The sequence below is a fragment of the Fundulus heteroclitus genome, chromosome 4, assembly GCF_011125445.2.
Source record: "Fundulus heteroclitus isolate FHET01 chromosome 4, MU-UCD_Fhet_4.1, whole genome shotgun sequence".
Taxonomy (NCBI): Eukaryota; Metazoa; Chordata; class Actinopteri; order Cyprinodontiformes; family Fundulidae; genus Fundulus; species Fundulus heteroclitus.
This window is the reverse complement of record NC_046364.1, coordinates 10652910-10671226: the sequence shown is the minus strand read 5'-3', so window position 1 is coordinate 10671226 and position 18317 is coordinate 10652910. Positions and strand designations below refer to the sequence as shown.

At 43.7% G+C, this 18317-nt stretch overlaps 1 protein-coding gene across 9 annotated transcripts in view; it reads right to left on the bottom strand.

The window, feature by feature from the left end:
• chd9 (chromodomain helicase DNA binding protein 9) overlaps positions 1-18317 on the bottom strand; it is a 108541-nt gene that overhangs the window by 7516 nt on the left and 82708 nt on the right. For all 9 annotated transcript variants that reach the window (XM_036136038.1, XM_036136039.1, XM_036136041.1 and 6 more), the window contains 18 exons: positions 17764-18019; positions 16201-16411; positions 14865-15060; positions 14454-14636; positions 12373-12558; positions 11768-11878; positions 11444-11640; positions 10574-10773; positions 10295-10454; positions 6144-6233; positions 4547-4650; positions 4132-4249; positions 3964-4021; positions 2472-2520; positions 2047-2299; positions 1748-1953; positions 585-1460; positions 305-474 (listed from right to left, as the gene is read on the bottom strand). In XM_036136038.1, coding sequence (XP_035991931.1) covers positions 305-474; positions 585-1460; positions 1748-1953; positions 2047-2299; positions 2472-2520; positions 3964-4021; positions 4132-4249; positions 4547-4650; positions 6144-6233; positions 10295-10454; positions 10574-10773; positions 11444-11640; positions 11768-11878; positions 12373-12558; positions 14454-14636; positions 14865-15060; positions 16201-16411; positions 17764-18019 — 3624 coding nt within the window. The remainder of the gene's footprint in view (positions 1-304; positions 475-584; positions 1461-1747; positions 1954-2046; positions 2300-2471; positions 2521-3963; positions 4022-4131; positions 4250-4546; positions 4651-6143; positions 6234-10294; positions 10455-10573; positions 10774-11443; positions 11641-11767; positions 11879-12372; positions 12559-14453; positions 14637-14864; positions 15061-16200; positions 16412-17763; positions 18020-18317) is intronic.

Below are 18317 nucleotides of genomic sequence, written 5' to 3'. Positions count from 1 at the left end.
AGGACGCATGTTATTTTTCCAACACCTACAGTTTTGGTAAAAAGTTGGTGGAATAAAGGGTTGTGTTTGAAGTTTCCTTAAGAATCGATCATTAAGCAACAGCAGAAAATGGCCAGGGCTGCACTTAAAATACATGTTTAGAATTGTTGTGATAATTATACATATCGATCAATATGATTTCTATTTTATCGACATGCTTTTCTTATCTATGTCATCCAGCCCTAACTGGAAGTATGAGCTGAAACGCCAAGCTTACAGCGTCAGTAAGAGTCCGTAGACAGACCGGGCCACTGAAGCCACGTACCTTGGGCCAGTACGACGCAGCCAGCATGTAGCCTCCTCCCGGGAAAGCGTGGGAGGAGTTGTTTGCGACGCCGTTCTCAGACACGTGTGGGTCCTGCATTTCGTCCTGGGTGGTGCTCAGGGAGGCCACGCTGTCCTCGTCGAAACCCTTAACACTCGCTGTTACAGGCACTGTGAAAAGCAGAGTAAGGCCTTAAAATCCACCTCAGGCTTTAAGAGCAATAAAAAAAAAAAAAAAAAAACACTGAATGTATCGTTTCCTTAAAGTTGGCGCAGCTCACCTTTCTTCTTTGCTTCCTCTCCCTCACTTTCACTGTCGTCAGATGAGGAGGAGGACGACGAAGACGACGAAGAGCCGGAGGAGCAAGACGAGGAGGAGGAGGAAGAGCTGGACCCGGAATGTGAGGAGGAAGAAGAGGAAGATGAAGAAGACGACGAAGAGCGAGACGACGAACTTGAGGAGGAGCCGTCTGAGTCGGAGTCGGAGCCTCGCCGGGCCTCCCTGCGGCCCCTCTTGCTCGCCTTCTTGGGTTTCCTTTCTGTGGAGTTGGGCGTGAGCGGCTTGGTCCGCGCCGCCACCATCTGCTTCTCGCTGACCTTCGGCGCTGACGCGGGCTTCTCCTCCAGGCCGGTGGGAGTCGCTGGCGGCTGAGGGGGGCTCCAGCTCCCTCCCTGCCTTTCTTTACCCTCCTCTTCCTCTGAGGGGGGCTCCGCCTTGGGCACGACCCCACAGGGATCCGCGTCTCTCTGGACGGACGGGGGCAGCGGGGAGCCTGTCGGTAGCGAGCTGGCAGCCTGGTACTGAGGGTGCAGCAGCGGCGTCGTTGTGCGTTGCTGCTGCTGCTGTGCAGCTTTCGCCTGGCTGTAGTTGCGCTGGGCTGCCATGAAGCAGAGATCGGGGTCTCTCAGGATGTGGTAATCCGTCCGGCTGACGCCGTGCTTGGCGGCGCCGATCAGCAGGTCGCGGTCGTGGGTTCCAGCCTCCCACCAGACGGGTAGATCGGAGCTCATCTGGCACAGAGACAGGCGCTCGTACAGCAGCGGGTGTCTGAGGACTTGTTCCCGGACCTGGCGAAGCAACTCCACTCTGTACAGGGTACGCGACGCTCGCTCCTCTGTGATTGGCTGGATGGTCAGGGAAGGATCCACCGCAGAGTCTGGAACACAATGAAGCGGGCGTGTGAGGAAATGACGCTTTGGCTAGAGGCGTGTTTGTGCTTACAGCTAAAATGTCGCGGTGTTTGGCTTTCCACTAATGATTAACCTTATCAGCAGTTTACCTCTGAACTCAAGCTTGTTTGCCCTAGAGCTACTGACTTCTCTCAAAAACAATCTCATACAGACGAGGAGGATTGTGGAACGTGTCTGCATCTTCTTCATTACGTAAAATCACAAGTACCCGCGTCTTTTTTGCAAGTGAGCAAGAAACGAGCACGATTCTGACCTCCGTCTTTGGGTGGAAGGCGACACACCCTCCTGCACATGGCGGCGAAGGCGCAGAGGTATTTCTGAAGGCTCTCGTCCGTTTTCTTGTGCAGCCGAGCCATGGCCCTGAACTTGGTCCAGTCAAAGCGGCCGAGGTTCGGGTCAAAAACGACCCCGAAAGTGGAGACGACCCGGTAAAAGTCTGCCTCTTCTCGCCTGGTCCATCTGCAGGAAGGGCATTTAGAGAAACAGTCAGAATCATTTAACCAAAGGGTGCAACACGAGTCCCGGACTGCTGTTTTAAAACAATTGTCCCACCTTTGTTGGCGTTCGATCTTGGCAGCCATCTTGGGGTTAAGCGTGTCCTTCAGCGCGGGGGGCAGCGGGCAGACTGGGGGGGAGAGCATCATGGCCTGCTGGGACTGAGACGTGGACTGAGTCTGGTGGATGTGTAGGATCTGCCGGCTCTTGGTGTAGCGCTGCGAGGCTGTGATCAGTCGCCTCAGTCTGGCTGTCAGCACCGAGGGGGAGGGCCAGTAGGTAGCCTGGCCTTCCGTCACCGGAGGGGCATCTGCATCGAGTTAACACAGGTTAAAGGAAACGGAATCCTATTTTCACCCATTTGAAATACAAGCGGTAATGTTTTGCTGTTTTCAAACTTCCAGATTAGCCCTGCGTAGGAAGAATCTGCTTTTAATAAATTGTTATAAGTCCACCACGGATGGCAAAGATTTAATACCCACCTCCAGCATTGTCAGAGACAACCAAATCTCCAGGGGAAGAGGCGTCATCCTGCGGGACAGAAAACACTTATTTTAGATGCATCAACTGAATTTAAAAGAAACAAACATAATATCATCACTCATCTAAGGTTATAGAACCAGACAAGCACCTATCAGGCTTTTCATGGCCTATACAGACTTCCAGTTTGGAGCTCTGACCTCCTGATTAAGATTTTTAACAGATATCTTTTTTTATAAGGACTTTAAAACATTTAAAAATAATAATAAAAAAGTATTAACTCCAGGTCCTTTGATAGAGGTTACAGTTTTGAAACCAACGGAAAACGAAGAGTCATGGATCAAAGCACATGCTGTAACCTGAATCTGACTTTTAACTTTAAAAGAATCTGCTGATGCATTTAGAAAATTGCGCATGTAAGGAAAGAAAAAAAAAAGAAAATAATTTTGTTTTCTTTTTCAAATGCATACCAGAAATTTGTGCTACAGTCCTTTTGTTTGAGGTATGGCTGGATACCAAAGGGATACAATGTTGTTTTAGAGCTGAACAAACGCAGGTTATTTCTGAACTATGTGCAGAGCAACGGTTGTTGGGGAACTTTAGAACACATCTTCAAAACAAAACAACCTGGACTCCCAGCTATCACTGAGGTGTGCGACGCACAGAAATACCGCACAACCTTTGAGAAGTGTTAGAAATAAACCTTATGTATTTATCTTTTTATTAACTGGTTCAGAGTGGACAAACTAGGTGGTGTAGCGTAGCCAGATGGTGGCAGCGTAGGACACGCGGCTTGTAGGTCGTTACAAACAGAAGCTAAGCTCAACCGCTTCTTAATCACTTTAACCTATTAGTCACATCGTTTTTAACCCTTGCAATGCTGCTTCCATCAAATATTTTGCATAGAAAACACCTTTTTTTTTTGGATCTTAATGGAACTTTGTGAACTTACATATAAATGTAACACTACAGGGATAAGCTGGTTAAATAACATGCTGCTCAGCTGTAATACTCATGACACCTGTCTATTTAGGGCCAAACATATTGGAGCTCTGGATAGCTTAACTTAAATCAAATGCATCATAGTGAGAATGAAGGGATGAATAATAATCCTACATCTAATTGTCAAAGGGAGGTCAAGAGGAGATCCCCTTAATTAGTTAATTATGACTAAATATGACTTTACTGCAAAAAGGGAAATAAAAGTAAGTAAAATCTTGTTGAAATTAGTGTATTTGCCCTGGATGTGAGCGGGTACACAAGATGATCTGCCAATGGTATGAGTATTTTACCCCTAAAATAAGATCATTAGATATAATGCACTTGTAGTAAGATGATGTAGGAAAGTTGTTCCTATTTTAAGTGCCGATATCTTATTCCACTGGCAGATCATCTTTTTTGCCTGCTCACATCAAGGGCAAATACTCTCTTCAAGAAAATTTTACTTTTACCTTTTTGCAGTGTTCCTTGTTCCTCTAATTGTTGTGGACTTACCTCCATTTCATCTTTCAGAAGGGCTGGAGCAGGCTTGTACTCTGGATCATCCACATCCCTACACACCAGATTCACATTATTTTTTTGTACATATTGAGATTTAAAAAGAGGGGCTACAACAAAAGCAGCACATTGGTCTGGCTCCAGACCGGCGGTGTGTCCACTCACCCATCCAGGAAATCATTGCCTCTCTGCTCTGCGGCGATGGCCTTCTCATCCGGCCGCCCGACGCGGTCTAAGAAGCACAGAGTGGGGTCTGCACGAATAGTGTTGTACTTCTCGTACCCTGGGCGCGTGCAGAAAGGCAAACAAACACCAAATTTAGCTAAAGATAATGCATGGAAACTTATGGATAAGGAAATACACACAAGCTGTCTGATTTCCCACCAAAAAGTTGTCAGCGAAAAACCGCAGTTAAAAAAAGAAACACCAAATTTGTCACTTATGAAGAAAATCTATGTCTATGTGGACAAAAACCTCAATAAAATGGAATACAGTTCTGACCTTTTGAGCACACGTTCTTCAGAAATACAAGTAAGACTTTTCACAGAAAAAGTATTTCCTGTTGACTCGGGTTTCTTACCATGTTTGAAGACACCAAGCAGCAGACACTTATCGGCGACCGCGTCCCACCAAAGGGCTGGCAGCTCCGAGTGGTCCGGGTCAGGCACCCAGATCTTCACCTCACTGTGGAAATTAAGGAGGGGAAGAAATTTGGTGAGCTTTCCACATAAAGATATAGATACATCCAGGAGGAATGAATTTAATTAAATTAGATTATCACCTACAAAGAGTGATACATCTCAAAGATCATTTCTGTTAAGTTGGAAGACAAAGCCTCCAAGCTAATGAAAATTACAAATTTGAAAACCTTTTTACATATAAATGTTGGCCTAGTTAAGAGTATGTGTAAATACTGCTCCACAGTATAGTCTTCTGTATTTTTGGGACAACTGTAGCTCAATACTCCATAGATGCTCTATGAGCTTTAGGTCAGGCCAGTTTGTTGGCTGATCAAGCACAGGGATGCCACAGTCAATAAACCTGGTATCGTTTTGGTACTGTTGACATATCCCAAGTCATCCTGCTACTTTAAATCGACATCTACGTGAAAAGCTTGTCAGCAGAGGGAGGCATGAAGAGCTCTAAAGTTTCCTGGTAGACGGCTGTGCTGAGGGACCAGCGGCTGCAGATCTTCAAGGACTGTAAAACGTCCCATTGGACCTCAGGCAGCTTGGACTCTGTGCCTCGCCACTCTTTCTCCAGACGCTGCTACTTTGAGTAGCAAATGAAATGCAAAATTGGCTTTCGCCTAAAGAAACTCCTCTCAAAGCTACAAATGTCACTGTTTGTTTGTGCAACTACTTCTACCCCACTTTTACCTTCCACTTAACTTTCCAATAATACGCTCAAACACAATATCCTCTGAACAGCCAGCTACTTTGGGGGTGTCCTTGTGCTGAGCAGCTGTCAAATCAGATTTAATTCTCTATTTTTCTGAGAAACAAAATGAACAGGAAAAAAAACACGCTGGTTAAAATCTTTGTATCAATTAAAATATTAGTTTAATTATTGTAAGATATTCAAATTTGTTGAGATGCATTGTTCTTGAGCGTCGACAGATTGTACCAGTTTCAGAATTTAAAGGTCCATTTTACAGCGTTGGCTTCGTTTGCTGCTAATAAAAAAGGCTAAACTATTATGGAGCGCTTTATTATGAATCACACGATTTAAAATAAGCCCAGACTATTGCTGTTAAAAATCAAATATGGTTTCAAAAAGCCCACGTTTAACGTTTGACATGTTAAAGACATTTCGCCAGCAGGGGGTGCTGTGCCTCCATTATCTGAGAGTTCTGCTTGTATTTCTCCTAGAAATTTAAACATCTATTTGAGTGTTGAAAATGCATTTCAATATCAGAGCTGCTTCAACTTAAAACACTTACCTTTAAGCAGCCCCAACATCATCTGTGCTGATGTATGAAATCTAAACAGGCTATTATTCCCCTTAAAAGTCCATTACCAACAAGGTAATTGTTAGTTTTACATGAACATTTTCTGCTTCTTTTGATTATAAATAAGTCAGTTGATAAAAATAAGTCCGGCACAATCAAAGTCCAGTAACGCATTATTTCATGTTTCAGTAAAGTCAACATCTGAGTCTGCTGAGGATGAGCTCACCTGGAGTCCACGCCGTCTAGCACATTCTGGGCCTGACTTCCTATCACCTCCTGTTTCAGATAGTAGAGCATTCTGACCCGGAGCAGCACCCTGCGGAGAGAAACCCGAGCGGTCACAACAAAGGCCCCGTCCATCCGCAAACGCTGAGCGAGCAAATCCAACACGCCCACGCACACGCACAGACCCCCCCCCCCCCCCCGTTAGACACAATGCAAATGAGTGAAATGTGTGACAATCGAGCCGCAATCAGAAGCGGCCCAAACGATCCGACTACTCCACACCCACGTTCAGAACAGAAAATGATTTTTTGCATAATATTTCTGCGCCAACGATAAAAATAAAACACAGAAACTATGTCTACGCAGCATTGAATGCCGGGCCGGTGTGATGGGCCGGCTTGGTTGAAACGGTTTGTTTCGCAACTAAGCGTCGTGACATGTTGTACAGCGAGACTCTGAGGACAGAGTAACACGGCGGCGCCTCGGTGCAGTTGTCTTGTGGTTGTACGCTGGCAGGAGAGGAAGGCTGGGAAGTTAGAGCTGACAAGCTAGAGACAGCATGACTCACAGGGGAGACATTAGCTCTATAATGCATGATCGCACATCACAGACGTCAGCTTTCGAGTCAAGACGCGGTGAAGTGGTGGGAACTGCTGAGTGCCAATCAACGTTAGAAAATTGGTATGGTAGGAGAGCTTTTTCCAGATGCAAAAAAAAAAACAAAAAAACATAAGCACTTAAAAATGATTTCAAAGTCCATCCGTTCGACTTCTGGGAAGATGTGATGCTGAGGTTTCAGGGATTTTTTCTATTTCTTGTGTCCTGTCTGGAAATGTTTCAGGGATCGTTAAAAAAAAAAACAACAACTAATGAAGGTTCTATATTATAGAATGCCAATTATGTTTTTTTAATAGAAAAACATAAACGTTCCGAGAGTGTAAGCATTTAAATTTATTTGGAGTATAATATAAAAAGATAAAAAAGAAAAAAAAGAGAGATGCATTTAAGTAATAACCACACTCTCCATGTAAAACATTACGGAAATATATTTTCAGGTCAACATTAAGCATAAATACCAATCAGTATTCACAAAAACCTTTTACACTTATTTCTAATCCTTTGCATTTATTAGAGTAGCCATACAGCTCTGCTTTAGAAAATAGCAGAACACCCACACACTAGCAATGCCGGATTCATATACAGAGCAAAAGTATTCTTTATCTCTAGAATTACATTTTTTTTGTTACAACTACAAACCTCGGTGTGTTTTGTTGTGATCCTTTATGGCATAGACCATTAAAAAATACGGTGTATAAGGGGCAGAAAAACATGATCCTTAGTACAGAGGCCTCAGTCCTTAACGAGGTTGTCACTGATTCGAGTCCTTTACCGGAGACCTTTGTCGCATCTCATTCCCCTTCTCTCTTTACCCATTTCCTGTCTCACAACTGTCAAATAAAAGGCCACTAGAACCAAAACAATAAGTGATAAATTTGAAGAGGAATGAAAATTACACGGTTTTCAAGGTTTATCACTTTAGTGGGTCAAGACTCAAATTTTGTTCATTTTTCTTTGTAAAATATCTCAAGTCATTTTGCATATAAAAACTTGATAATTCTTAATTGGCTTTAGGTCTGGACTCTGAGTCTCAGAAATATATATGCTGTTTTTTAGGGCTTCTGTCTAGCTAGAGCTTGAACCTCCACCATAATCTCAAATATTGCCCTACATTTAGCTCGATCCACCTTCCATCAAATCCGATCAGCTTCCCTGCCCATGCACATGAAAATCATCCCCACAGCATGACAACCCCACTACCATGCTTCTGAGTGAGAATGGTGTGTTCAGGTTTAAGTGTTTGTGTAAGGTAGATTTAAAAAAAAATAAAATAAATAAAACATTTTTTTTTAGTTTCATTGGACAAGAGCACCTCGTAAATGTTTGCTGCGTCTCCAACATGGTGGAGACAAACTTTAAAGTGTTACGGTTATAAATGCCTTTCTTTCTGCCCCCCCTCCCATAAAGGCCAGCTTTGTAGAGTTGTCCTGCTGACAGCTGAGCATATATGTGGCTCGTCCTGAGGTGGTATTATTATTAGCTGCTTCTTTTATTTATGCTCTGCTTACCCTGTCTGTCAGTACAGGTAGACGGCCGTTCACATTTTCAGATGCAGAATGCACGATTAGTAGTCGTCCGCACAACGGCTCCCACTTGAGCTGTGGATCCCTGCTGTGTCTCCAGGGTTACCGCGGGCCTCTATGATTTATGCCACAAACGTCACTTTAGTTGCCATGTGCCCGTACGTTTGGAGATGAGCCATACCCCTTCCATTTTTGCGCAAAACACTTAACAGAGCCCTGTAAGACGTTGAAAGCTTTGGACGTCGTTATAAAACCTTCGTCTGCTGTTGACCGTCTTGAACTTCATCGCGACGCTGTTTGTTCACCCGTGTTCTCTCACGAACCCCCGAGGCCTTCAAAGAGCAGCTGTATTTATACTGATAATAAAATACACACAAGTGGACTCTACTCACCACCAAGGTGGCTGCATATGATTTTATTTTGGGGCTTCAAAGCAAAGGGGGCTGAAACCAACCGTGTGCCACACATTTTTTTTAGATTTTTATTTGCGAAATAAATTATTTTCTTTCCACTTCCATCGCGTGCTGCCTTATGTTTGTCTGCCCCAATTAAACACGCTTAAGTTTGTCAATGCCCAACATCCAACAGTTGGTCTCAGCTAAAGAACATCAGTGAGATCCACGTTAGAGCGCCATCTCTGTCAGATGAGAGCTGAACTGGATCTTCCCCTCTCCCTCTCTTTCTGTGAGGACTGGAGCCGCCCAGGAGCAGCTGCCTCTTCCTCCTCCTGTCAGCGCGGCCCTTCATCAGCCCTCTCTCTCCAGCCGTCGTTAGTGGGCGGCGTCTGGGAGACACGCTTCATCCGGAGAGGCTTCAGAGGAACTCTACGCAGCTGTAGGCAGCCTCTCCAAGACAAACACCACAAGAGGGTCGGACGAGAGGGGCATGTATGAAATCCTCCGTGCTCTCAGACGTCGTTTTAACTTTCAACTTTTTAACTAAAGGTTTCCTGCCTTTTCAGTCAATTTAAGAATCTGATTTTCAAAAAAAAAAAAAAAAAGTGTAGCAAACAATCTACTTTTTGATTGCAGCTATGATCTTGATGTTTATCCCCCCCAGAAATGATCAGAAACAATGACATCTTAAGGTTTCTCTTTGCAACACAGGAGTCATGCGCTGCTGTAAACTCGCAGCCCTGCAGAGAACACCGATGAACCCTTCACCCCCCCCCCCCCAGACCACCAGTCACATTCCAGGTCCTCCGACTGAGAATGCACAAGTCAGCAAACTCCGCTGAGCGCGTGTCCCCAACTGCCCGGCATGTCACACGTCGCACAATCACGAGATTCAGCACTACTGCACAAAGAAACAATGGAGAACCTTCTGTGGAAGCTGCAGAGCTCTGCACCCGAAGCGCGCCGAGCAAATGCCTCCGTCCTGAACAGAAGCGACGCTTTATTACGCTTTCAGATCGCAAACGTCTCGATAATAGCCGTCTCTCTCACCTCGGGCTAAAAATAAGAAAGATCTATGATGGCCATTAGCCGGTCTGAAGTTTGTTAAGATTCTTATGAGCCCGCTATTTTTGATGCGACCCACGTTTGTTAATCAATCAGTAGGCTGTCAAGCTCCGATAGAAGCTGGAGTGCTTCCTAATTACTCTGGCTTGGCAGTGCCCCTGTTAAAATCTGAGCCACATGCAAATTGTATTTTTATTCACTTAGCCTTCATTCTATTAGAAATAAATGGAGAGAATTGCAGTTAGGAGGGAATAATCACCACCTGCTAGTTACTATAATGGCTTAAAGGCTTACACATAAAAAAAAAGAACAAACACTTTCTCACACACAAGAGAAAGAAATTATCCGGCGGTTTACAGTCAAAATGAATTACCTGCTAAAACATCAAAACCCGTTTGTCGATAAAGAAAAAGACTTATCCGCTCCACAGCTATCACAAAGAGCCTAATGTGTCAGAGTACACTTCGCTGGATAAAAGTATTACAATTTCCTCAAGGTTGTGCGTTTGATATTTCTAAAAGGTTGCAGTTCAGCGACACGCTGCAGCTTACTTGTTGCAGTGGTGCTTCAGGTGCTTCTTGTAGCCGTCGTCCTGCAGCATGTGCTCGGGGTTGTGTTTCCTGAGCCACTCGGCCTTATGGATGTCAAAAGAGCTCGTCTGGGTCTTCATCTTCTTCCCTTTTCTGCCCCGGGGCACCGGCACCGACAAGCCTGGTGGAAAACCAGAGGAATCGCTTTGTGAGGCAACGCTGCTTCGAGGGGTAAAAAGGTCCGAGCGGCGTTGCGATTAGACGAGTGATACGGACTTTATCTGAACGGAAAACACCCACCGAGGTGATTCTGAAGCTCCTTGGTGCGCCCGTCTTCGGTCGGGGCTATGAGGTCCCACATGAAGCTCTTTATTTTGTCATCGCCACGATAATGGACCAGGCAGTAGGCCAGCAGGGCTCTGCAGATGGACTCCACGTCCCACTCGGTCAACTGCTTCTTAAAACGACCATGGTTGAGGATATCTTTCCAACGACCCCATCTGCAAATCCAGAAATCCCCCAAAAAATTTAATAAAATGGAAAGGTTTGAGTCTGAAGCCAAACTGCATCTCAATACATTTTAATACTACAGAAAAGCAGAACTCTTGTATGGGGATTCCTTACACAAGGCGGTAAATTTTGAGCGTTTATTTCTGTTCGTTTTGGTGAATATGGATTATAGATGATAAAAATCTAAAACTGCATTTCAGAGAAAACTTTAATATTAAATAACCTTATATTATGACCCACACAATCATGACAAAGACAGCTGACTTCAAAGTAACTCCCTGGAAGTTTAAAATATTTAAAATTTCTTACATTCCTAATTGTAGCATTTTGAGATCGGTAAACTGATGCAAAATGCATCACAAATCAAAAAATATTTTTAAGAGACACTGTGTGATCCATGCAAGCCATATTTCACACACTAGTTGATGCAAAAAGAAACAGAACTAAAGGCTGGAAATGTGCATGTTTATGTAAGAAATCTCCTGGCTTGGCTCGATAAAAGGTTTCACTTTTTCTACTAACTTGCTAAAACAAATGTATTTTTCCAACGATGTTCAAATTTCTCAAAGTGCATATTAAAGTACATTTAGAGGAGTAGAAAAGTGCAGCAGAAATCCCACCGACTCTCGGGGAAGCGGCCCCAGCCTGTGCTGAACTCACCCATACACCAGCAGATTCTTCTCCACCCTGAAGCACTCTGTGCGGCCGTAACTGTTGAGCCGTTCGTTTCTTCTCAGCTTGGGCTTGGTCTCGTCGCCGTCACTCTCCCCCTCTGACAGCTCGGCCAACTCGTCTTTGGTGGCGCTGAACGGTCTCGTCTGCTTTCTCACACGAGGAGTGTCGATCACCAAGCTGTTCTGTGGCGGGGAGGAGAGAAAGACGCGCGTTTTCAGGGAAATGTCATCGACTTTCTCGGTTCATTCAAGCTCGCCAGGGGAAAATCCTCGTCTTCCATTACTGCATGCGTTGTTGAACAGGACTTACTCTGCCGTTGACCGTATCCATATCAATGTCTGCTTTTTTGGCCCACTTGTCCCAGAAGTTGGGGTCATCCAGAGAGATATCTGTACGGTTCCCAGATGCTACAAAACTGGCCTGAAAGCACAAATAAGATACATTTGAGAATGTAACACACATGTATCAGTTTCCTTGCTGCTGCAGGACAAAAATCCAGAGCAGGTTTCCACTTATTAGAGAATTAGGAGCGAGTATAAAACGCAGCTACTAGTCGATTAGAAATGCACCAATCACTGAGCCAATTTTTCCTGATAGGCTCTCAGTGATTGGCAGATCAAATGAAAAATCTGATTTTACTTAATTTATTAACTGCATATAAACTAACCCAACTCCTACCAATTCTGGTCTATATATACATCAACATTTATGCACTTTTTTTGCATTTCAAAGTTTCAAAAGGACAATCTTGGAATTCTTTAAAATTAATTTGAATTCAAAACCACTCCCATCCTTTTTCTCTTTTTACAATAAAAAAAAAAAATCAGAACTGGACACAATGCATCAGATTTAAAACACAGAATCTGATCTGTGCATCTCCACAGTTGACTTTTCTTGCCCCTAGCTTTAGTAACCTTAGCAAAAGTGGATCCTCGCCCCTCAGACTCGATCGTGATGGTCTTTGTCCGACGCTGGAGGATCTGGTCAATATCCTCCTCGCAGAACTTGGCCCCTTCGTCCTCCTCATCCATGATGGCTCCATAGGCACCACGTCGCAACAGATCCTCAATTTCTTTCTTGGATAACTGCTGCTGTGCCGCCTAAAGGACAAACGAGCACGTATAGTAGAATACTTCAATGATGTTTCCATTGCTTAATACGAGACAATAGTGTTACAAGGAGAATCAAAACACACACCCAAGTGCGCACACGTTGGCTTGTTCAAAAATAAAATCTGCAGCCCCCTATCTAACCCCGGATGCTGTTTGGTATGCAAATGTGCTCAGCCCGACCAGATGTAGAAAAACAGCTAATACCTCAACCCCCATATAGTTCAGATAATTCTCAAAGGGACGCAAACGGCAGCTCAACATCCACCTACACTCTACACACACTGCTGACACACTCCCTCATAAACAGATTAAACTAATAGGATCAGCAACAGTGAGAAAATTTCAGCAATGACCTTCGTGATTTAGCTTCTTTTTTTTTTTTTGTCTAACTTAACATATGAGTTGTTTACCATCTCTTCTAATTAAAAACGAGAATATTCCTTTCATTTTACTAGAAAGACACAATGAAGATTGATTTATTTCTTTACTTTGAATTTATCGGTTATCCTCAGAAAACAAAAACAGGAAAGATTCGTTTTTGGCGTCCGTAAAACTTTTTTCGCTGTGAAACTTTTCCCTTCCTTGCGCGACAATTAGCTGCTTGGCTACATACAAAAAAAAACAAGCCCAATGTGACAAATATTTCTAACAGTAAATGCCTTCCCTTGTAACATGGCAAATTGTGAAAAAGTATGTTTATTAACAAACTTCTATGCATTTTAATAGGATTTTAAGTGATAGAACACCACGGTAGCACATAGTAGCACATAATTGTGAGGGGGAGGAAAATTATATAAGGTTTTTAAGTTTTTTATTTTGCAAATAAAAATCAGAAAAGTGTTGGGTGCAAAAGGAATTCATTCTCTTTCCTCCGATGCCCCAAAATGAAATCTTGCTGAGCTCTGTTCGGTCCGTACTTCAAAAACAGATTAAATATGATGCCGCTGCAAACCTACAGACACATGGCGACTAAAATTATATTTGAGGCATAAATCCTAGAGGCAGTCAAGAGGCCCGCAGTGACCCTGGAGACACGGCGGGGATCCAGAGCTCAAGTGGGAGAATCTGTCGACGGGACAAACACTGATCATGGATTCTACAAACCAAGCCTTTATGGAGGAGCGCCATGAGAGCCCACTATTTAAAGAAAGTTTACTGGAAAGCTTGTGGCATTCAGGTAGGGAACTTAGCAAACAGCTGGAAAACATGAGAACGCAAATCAAGCTTGGCCTACACGTAAAACGATATGTGCCGAGGAAAACATCCTGAACCCGCCGCCCTTCACGGTGACACAAAATGGGAGCCGCACCGTGCTGTTGGGATGCTTTTTCTTTCAGCGGGTAAGACGGCTGGAGCTAAATACAAAGCATGGCTGTGAAGAGTGGCCCAGTAAAAATCTAAAAATCAAAGCTCCAATTCTAGCTGCAAATCTGTGGCAGGAGCAGAAAACTGCTGGTCATGAATGGTTGTCGTCCAATTTGACTGAGCTTGAGGTATTTTGGAGAGAAAAAAAAAAAATTGCCAAACATTTTGGGTCTCTAAACGCATAAAGCTGGCAGGGACACATTCCAAAAGACTTGCAACTGTTAAGGCAGTGAAAGGTGGTCCTGTATGGACTCAGGGAAGGGCTGAATAGAAATGTATGCTACACATTTTAGATTTTCATTCGCAAAAAAAAAAAAAAAAAAATCCAAACCCAGGTTTTATTTTCCTCCACAATCATGGCCGACATAAAATCCAAACAAAAAGCCTTCAGATTTATTTTTGTAACAACAGAATCTGAAAATAATAAAAAGGGGCCTGAATACTTTTGCAAGGCCCTTTAGTATTGCGCAGTTTAAGTGTTGGAGACCATTTGAATATTGAATAAGTCGTTGCCTCACCCCTCCTCCCGTGCCTCCGCCGAGGCTGTTATCGCGGCCGCTCATGCTCTGCAGCACCGCTTTGTCCAGGCCCAGCTTGAGGCTGGCGCGGTCGAACATTTCGCGCTCATACGAGTTCCTGGTGATGAGACGATACACCTTCACAGCCTTGTTCTGACCGATTCGATGACAGCGAGCCTGAGCCTGGAGGGGGGGGAACACAGAGGTTAACATGTGGCTCGAGGCAAATAAAGGCGAGAAAAGAAACTGTTTGAACATCTGTACGTTGATTTGACTGCCATCCGTTCTCAACATAATAACCAGAGAGCTAAAAAAAAAGAGGAAGTTACTTAACCGCTTTTTTCATATTAGTCCAAACAGAATAAACGTTCTCAGAGATGGCTACTTGAATTCAGAGCTGTATGCCTGTACCTGCAGGTCGTTCTGAGGGTTCCAGTCAGAGTCAAAGATGATGCAGGTATCTGCCGCGGTGAGGTTGATGCCCAGGCCACCGGCTCTCGTACACAGGAGGAAAACGAAGCGGTCCGAGTCGGGCTTGCTGAAGCGGTCTATGGCGGCCTGTCGCAGGTTCCCACGAACACGGCCGTCAATACGCTCATACAGATACCTACAAGCCAAGGCAAACACAGTAAAGCCAGGATAGATGCAGAGACTTTAGTTATTTATGCTTTCGCTATGACCTTAGTCAACAGACCCCAAACTCGAGATTTTATTTCCATCTCTTTCTAACTGGAGGAACACTGCTTCTTCAAAGAGCGGTTACGGTCTTTCACAGCGTGGCCATTCTCACCCCCTCCCACAGCACAACCCCCTCCCTGCCCTCCCTGGAGGAATCCACTTCCACTCCAGAGAAACCTCACAGACTCTCCAGATTTTCTGATGTGGAGGAAGCCCGAGGGCTTCTGTAACCCGCTACTGAACCCTGTCCGACGTCGGAGCTGCTCAGCTCCTCACATGCTTACAACCGTTTCAGCTTTGCTCCACATTCTGGCGTGAAGCCAGAGCAGAGAGAGAGAGAAAGCAAGGAAATGAGACGCAACAGCAAAGAGAAGATGCTGGGCAACAAAAAAAAATCCATAAGGAAGCAAAGTGGAAAAACAGAGGAAAAGAGACATCCACCCAAACTCTCCTCGAACTGTAAAGTCACAGATGAAGTCTTCACCCCATTTCAGGTTGTAACGAGACTTCAGAGCTACTACACACAAGACAGCGGAGAAATGCCACCCACACACACACACACACACACACACTCACTGACCAAGAAGATGAGAGCTCATAATGCTTTGATTTATCAAAGCAACGCAGTTGTGCTTAAGCTTAAACTGAAACTCTGTCCAAATCAGTTCTCTGGCAGCAACAAATTATTATTAACAGCTCCAGTGTGCATTATCTAATACTGGGGTTTAGTTTCAGTACAAAAACACTTAAACATGACTTTCTTAGACTTTTGTAAATCAATAATTATGCTGGAAATCTTTTGGTGCATAAAATGTGTGAATAGACTTTCAGGAAAGCGAGAATAATAAATAATCCTTGTTCACGACCTTGCTCCTGTGACTCTTGGAAACTAATCCAAGGTCATCATTCTTTACTATATGCAGCCATTTAGGTGCCATAAATTTACAATTATAAAAATGCAACTTTACAGTTGTGAAGCTGCCCCCCCCCCCTCTCTCTCTACACAGAATGCAGTAAATAGGTATGTGTAGCAGAACCAAACAGTCCCGTCACATTTAACAGATATTACCTTTTCTGAATGAGGTAGTCTTCCAAGATATCCAGACAGCGCACCATTTGGGAGAAGATGAGCACCTTGTGACCTCCTGCTTTCATCTTGGGCAGCAGTTTATCAATTAGGACCAACTTTCCAGCAGACTGCACCATCGCCTGCAGGTGAAAGTCAGCGGCAGTGGGACTGTGTACTTCCCTGAAATCTTCTAGGATCTTCTCTTCTGCCCCTAATATAGCAAAGAAGGGGGAAAAAAAGTTATGTATTTAACATGCTTCTGTTTAATTTCTTCAAAGAATTTAAATCCATAAAATCCAGGTAAAGCTCAGGAATTTTGCTTCCTTTATGGACAACAAAAACAAACAAAAAAGAAACAAGGCTGGGTTAAAGGAAGTTCTGCTTTAGTAGCAGTGCTACTGCTTTAACAGAAAAATAAAAATACAAACTGACCACCGAGAGGAATTCTGTAATTGCAGACTTTCTACAATAATTGTGCAATCTGAACTTTTTCCCATTTTGAATTTTATTGGGACTTTGTGTGAAAGACCAACAAATAAAAATGCATAATCGTAAAAAGAAAATAACACATTCAGTTTTTTCAAATACAAATCCGAAGTTAGTCAGGTATATGTATTCATTAGCTCCCTTTATTCTCACATTAAATTCAGTGTTACTGCCTTTAGACGTCAGCCCAGCTTTGTGTAATTTGAGCTCAGTGTAAGTGTAGTTGTTCCTTTTTCTGGCCTCGGAGGGTTTGTGAGGGAAAATTAGTGAACAAACAGCTGCATGAAGGCCGAGGAGCACAGCAGACAGGTCAGGGAGACAGCAGGGTTAGGTTATCAAACCATAACCCAAGCTTTCATCATTCAAAAAAAAAGAAAGAAAAAGAAACGGTATGACAACTGCAAACCTGCCAAGACACGAATATCCACCAAAAATGGCCACAAAAGGACGCTTTAACCAGAGAAGAAGCCATGAGGCCCATTGTAACTCTGGAGGAGCTGCAGAGAGCTACAGTCAAGGAGGGGGAATCAGTGGAAGAGTATTATACAGTGAAACACTGTTAAAAGAAAGCCATAAGAAATCCCACTTGAAATTTACCACAAGCCATGCAGTCAAAATGGCAAATATGTGGAAGACGGTGCTCTGGTCAAATGAGACCGTAGCTGAACTTTTTGGCCTCAGCAAAACACTACTACAGTTGATTACCCTGAACATAACAGTGGTCGCATTACGCTGTGGGGATGCTACTATTTAATGGCAACAGGTAGGCTGATCAGAGTAAATGTGAAGATGGATGCAGGTAAATAATCCTGAAGGAAAACCTATTAATGGCTGCTAAAGGCTTGAGACTGTGGCAGCTTCCAGCAGACTGACCGCTCAAAACATAAAGCCGGAGCTACGGAGGAAAGGTGTAGGTCAATACACAGTTTTAGTTATGGAAACATCCATGTGTCCTTTTCCTTCACCTTCACAGTTATCTACTACTTTATATTTGTTAAAAAAACAATAAAAACATTGAGAATATAGGAGTTTTAACACTTTTCAAAGGAAGCTTAGACAATCTTAGTACCGACTTACCTTTGATGAGGTAGGGGTGGTTGCAACACTTTCTTAATTCCATCATAGTATTGACCAGGTTGGGCATATTTGACTGGCCGGCTCCTTTAGCCAAGAAGGAGAAGTTCTTCTCAAGGATGGCGCGGTAGTATTTCTTCTGGATGTTGGTGAGCTCAACCTCAATGATGGTTTCCTCTTTGGGCGCCAGCTTCTTCTCCACGTCTTCTTTCAAACGACGCAGCATCATGGGCTTCAGGATGCCCTGAAGTTTCTGCACCTGTGGGCCAAACGGGTCAGACGCAGGGCGTCGCATTCAGAGGCCACATGTGCACGAAACAGCTGCATGTAAATAATATGCATCATACACACCGTTTAATATATTATTATATATATTATATATTATACAAGGCCTTGTGTAAAGGTTATGTAGTAGAACTATGTAACTTGAGCCTCCAAGAATTAGGCTAAACGTTTTCTGTGGCTTTCAGATTTAGCCTCATGCTGAGTTCCAGCTGTTACAAATAAGTTTATGTGGCTTTATAATAAGACGCCGTCAGAGAAAACCTGATAGTTTG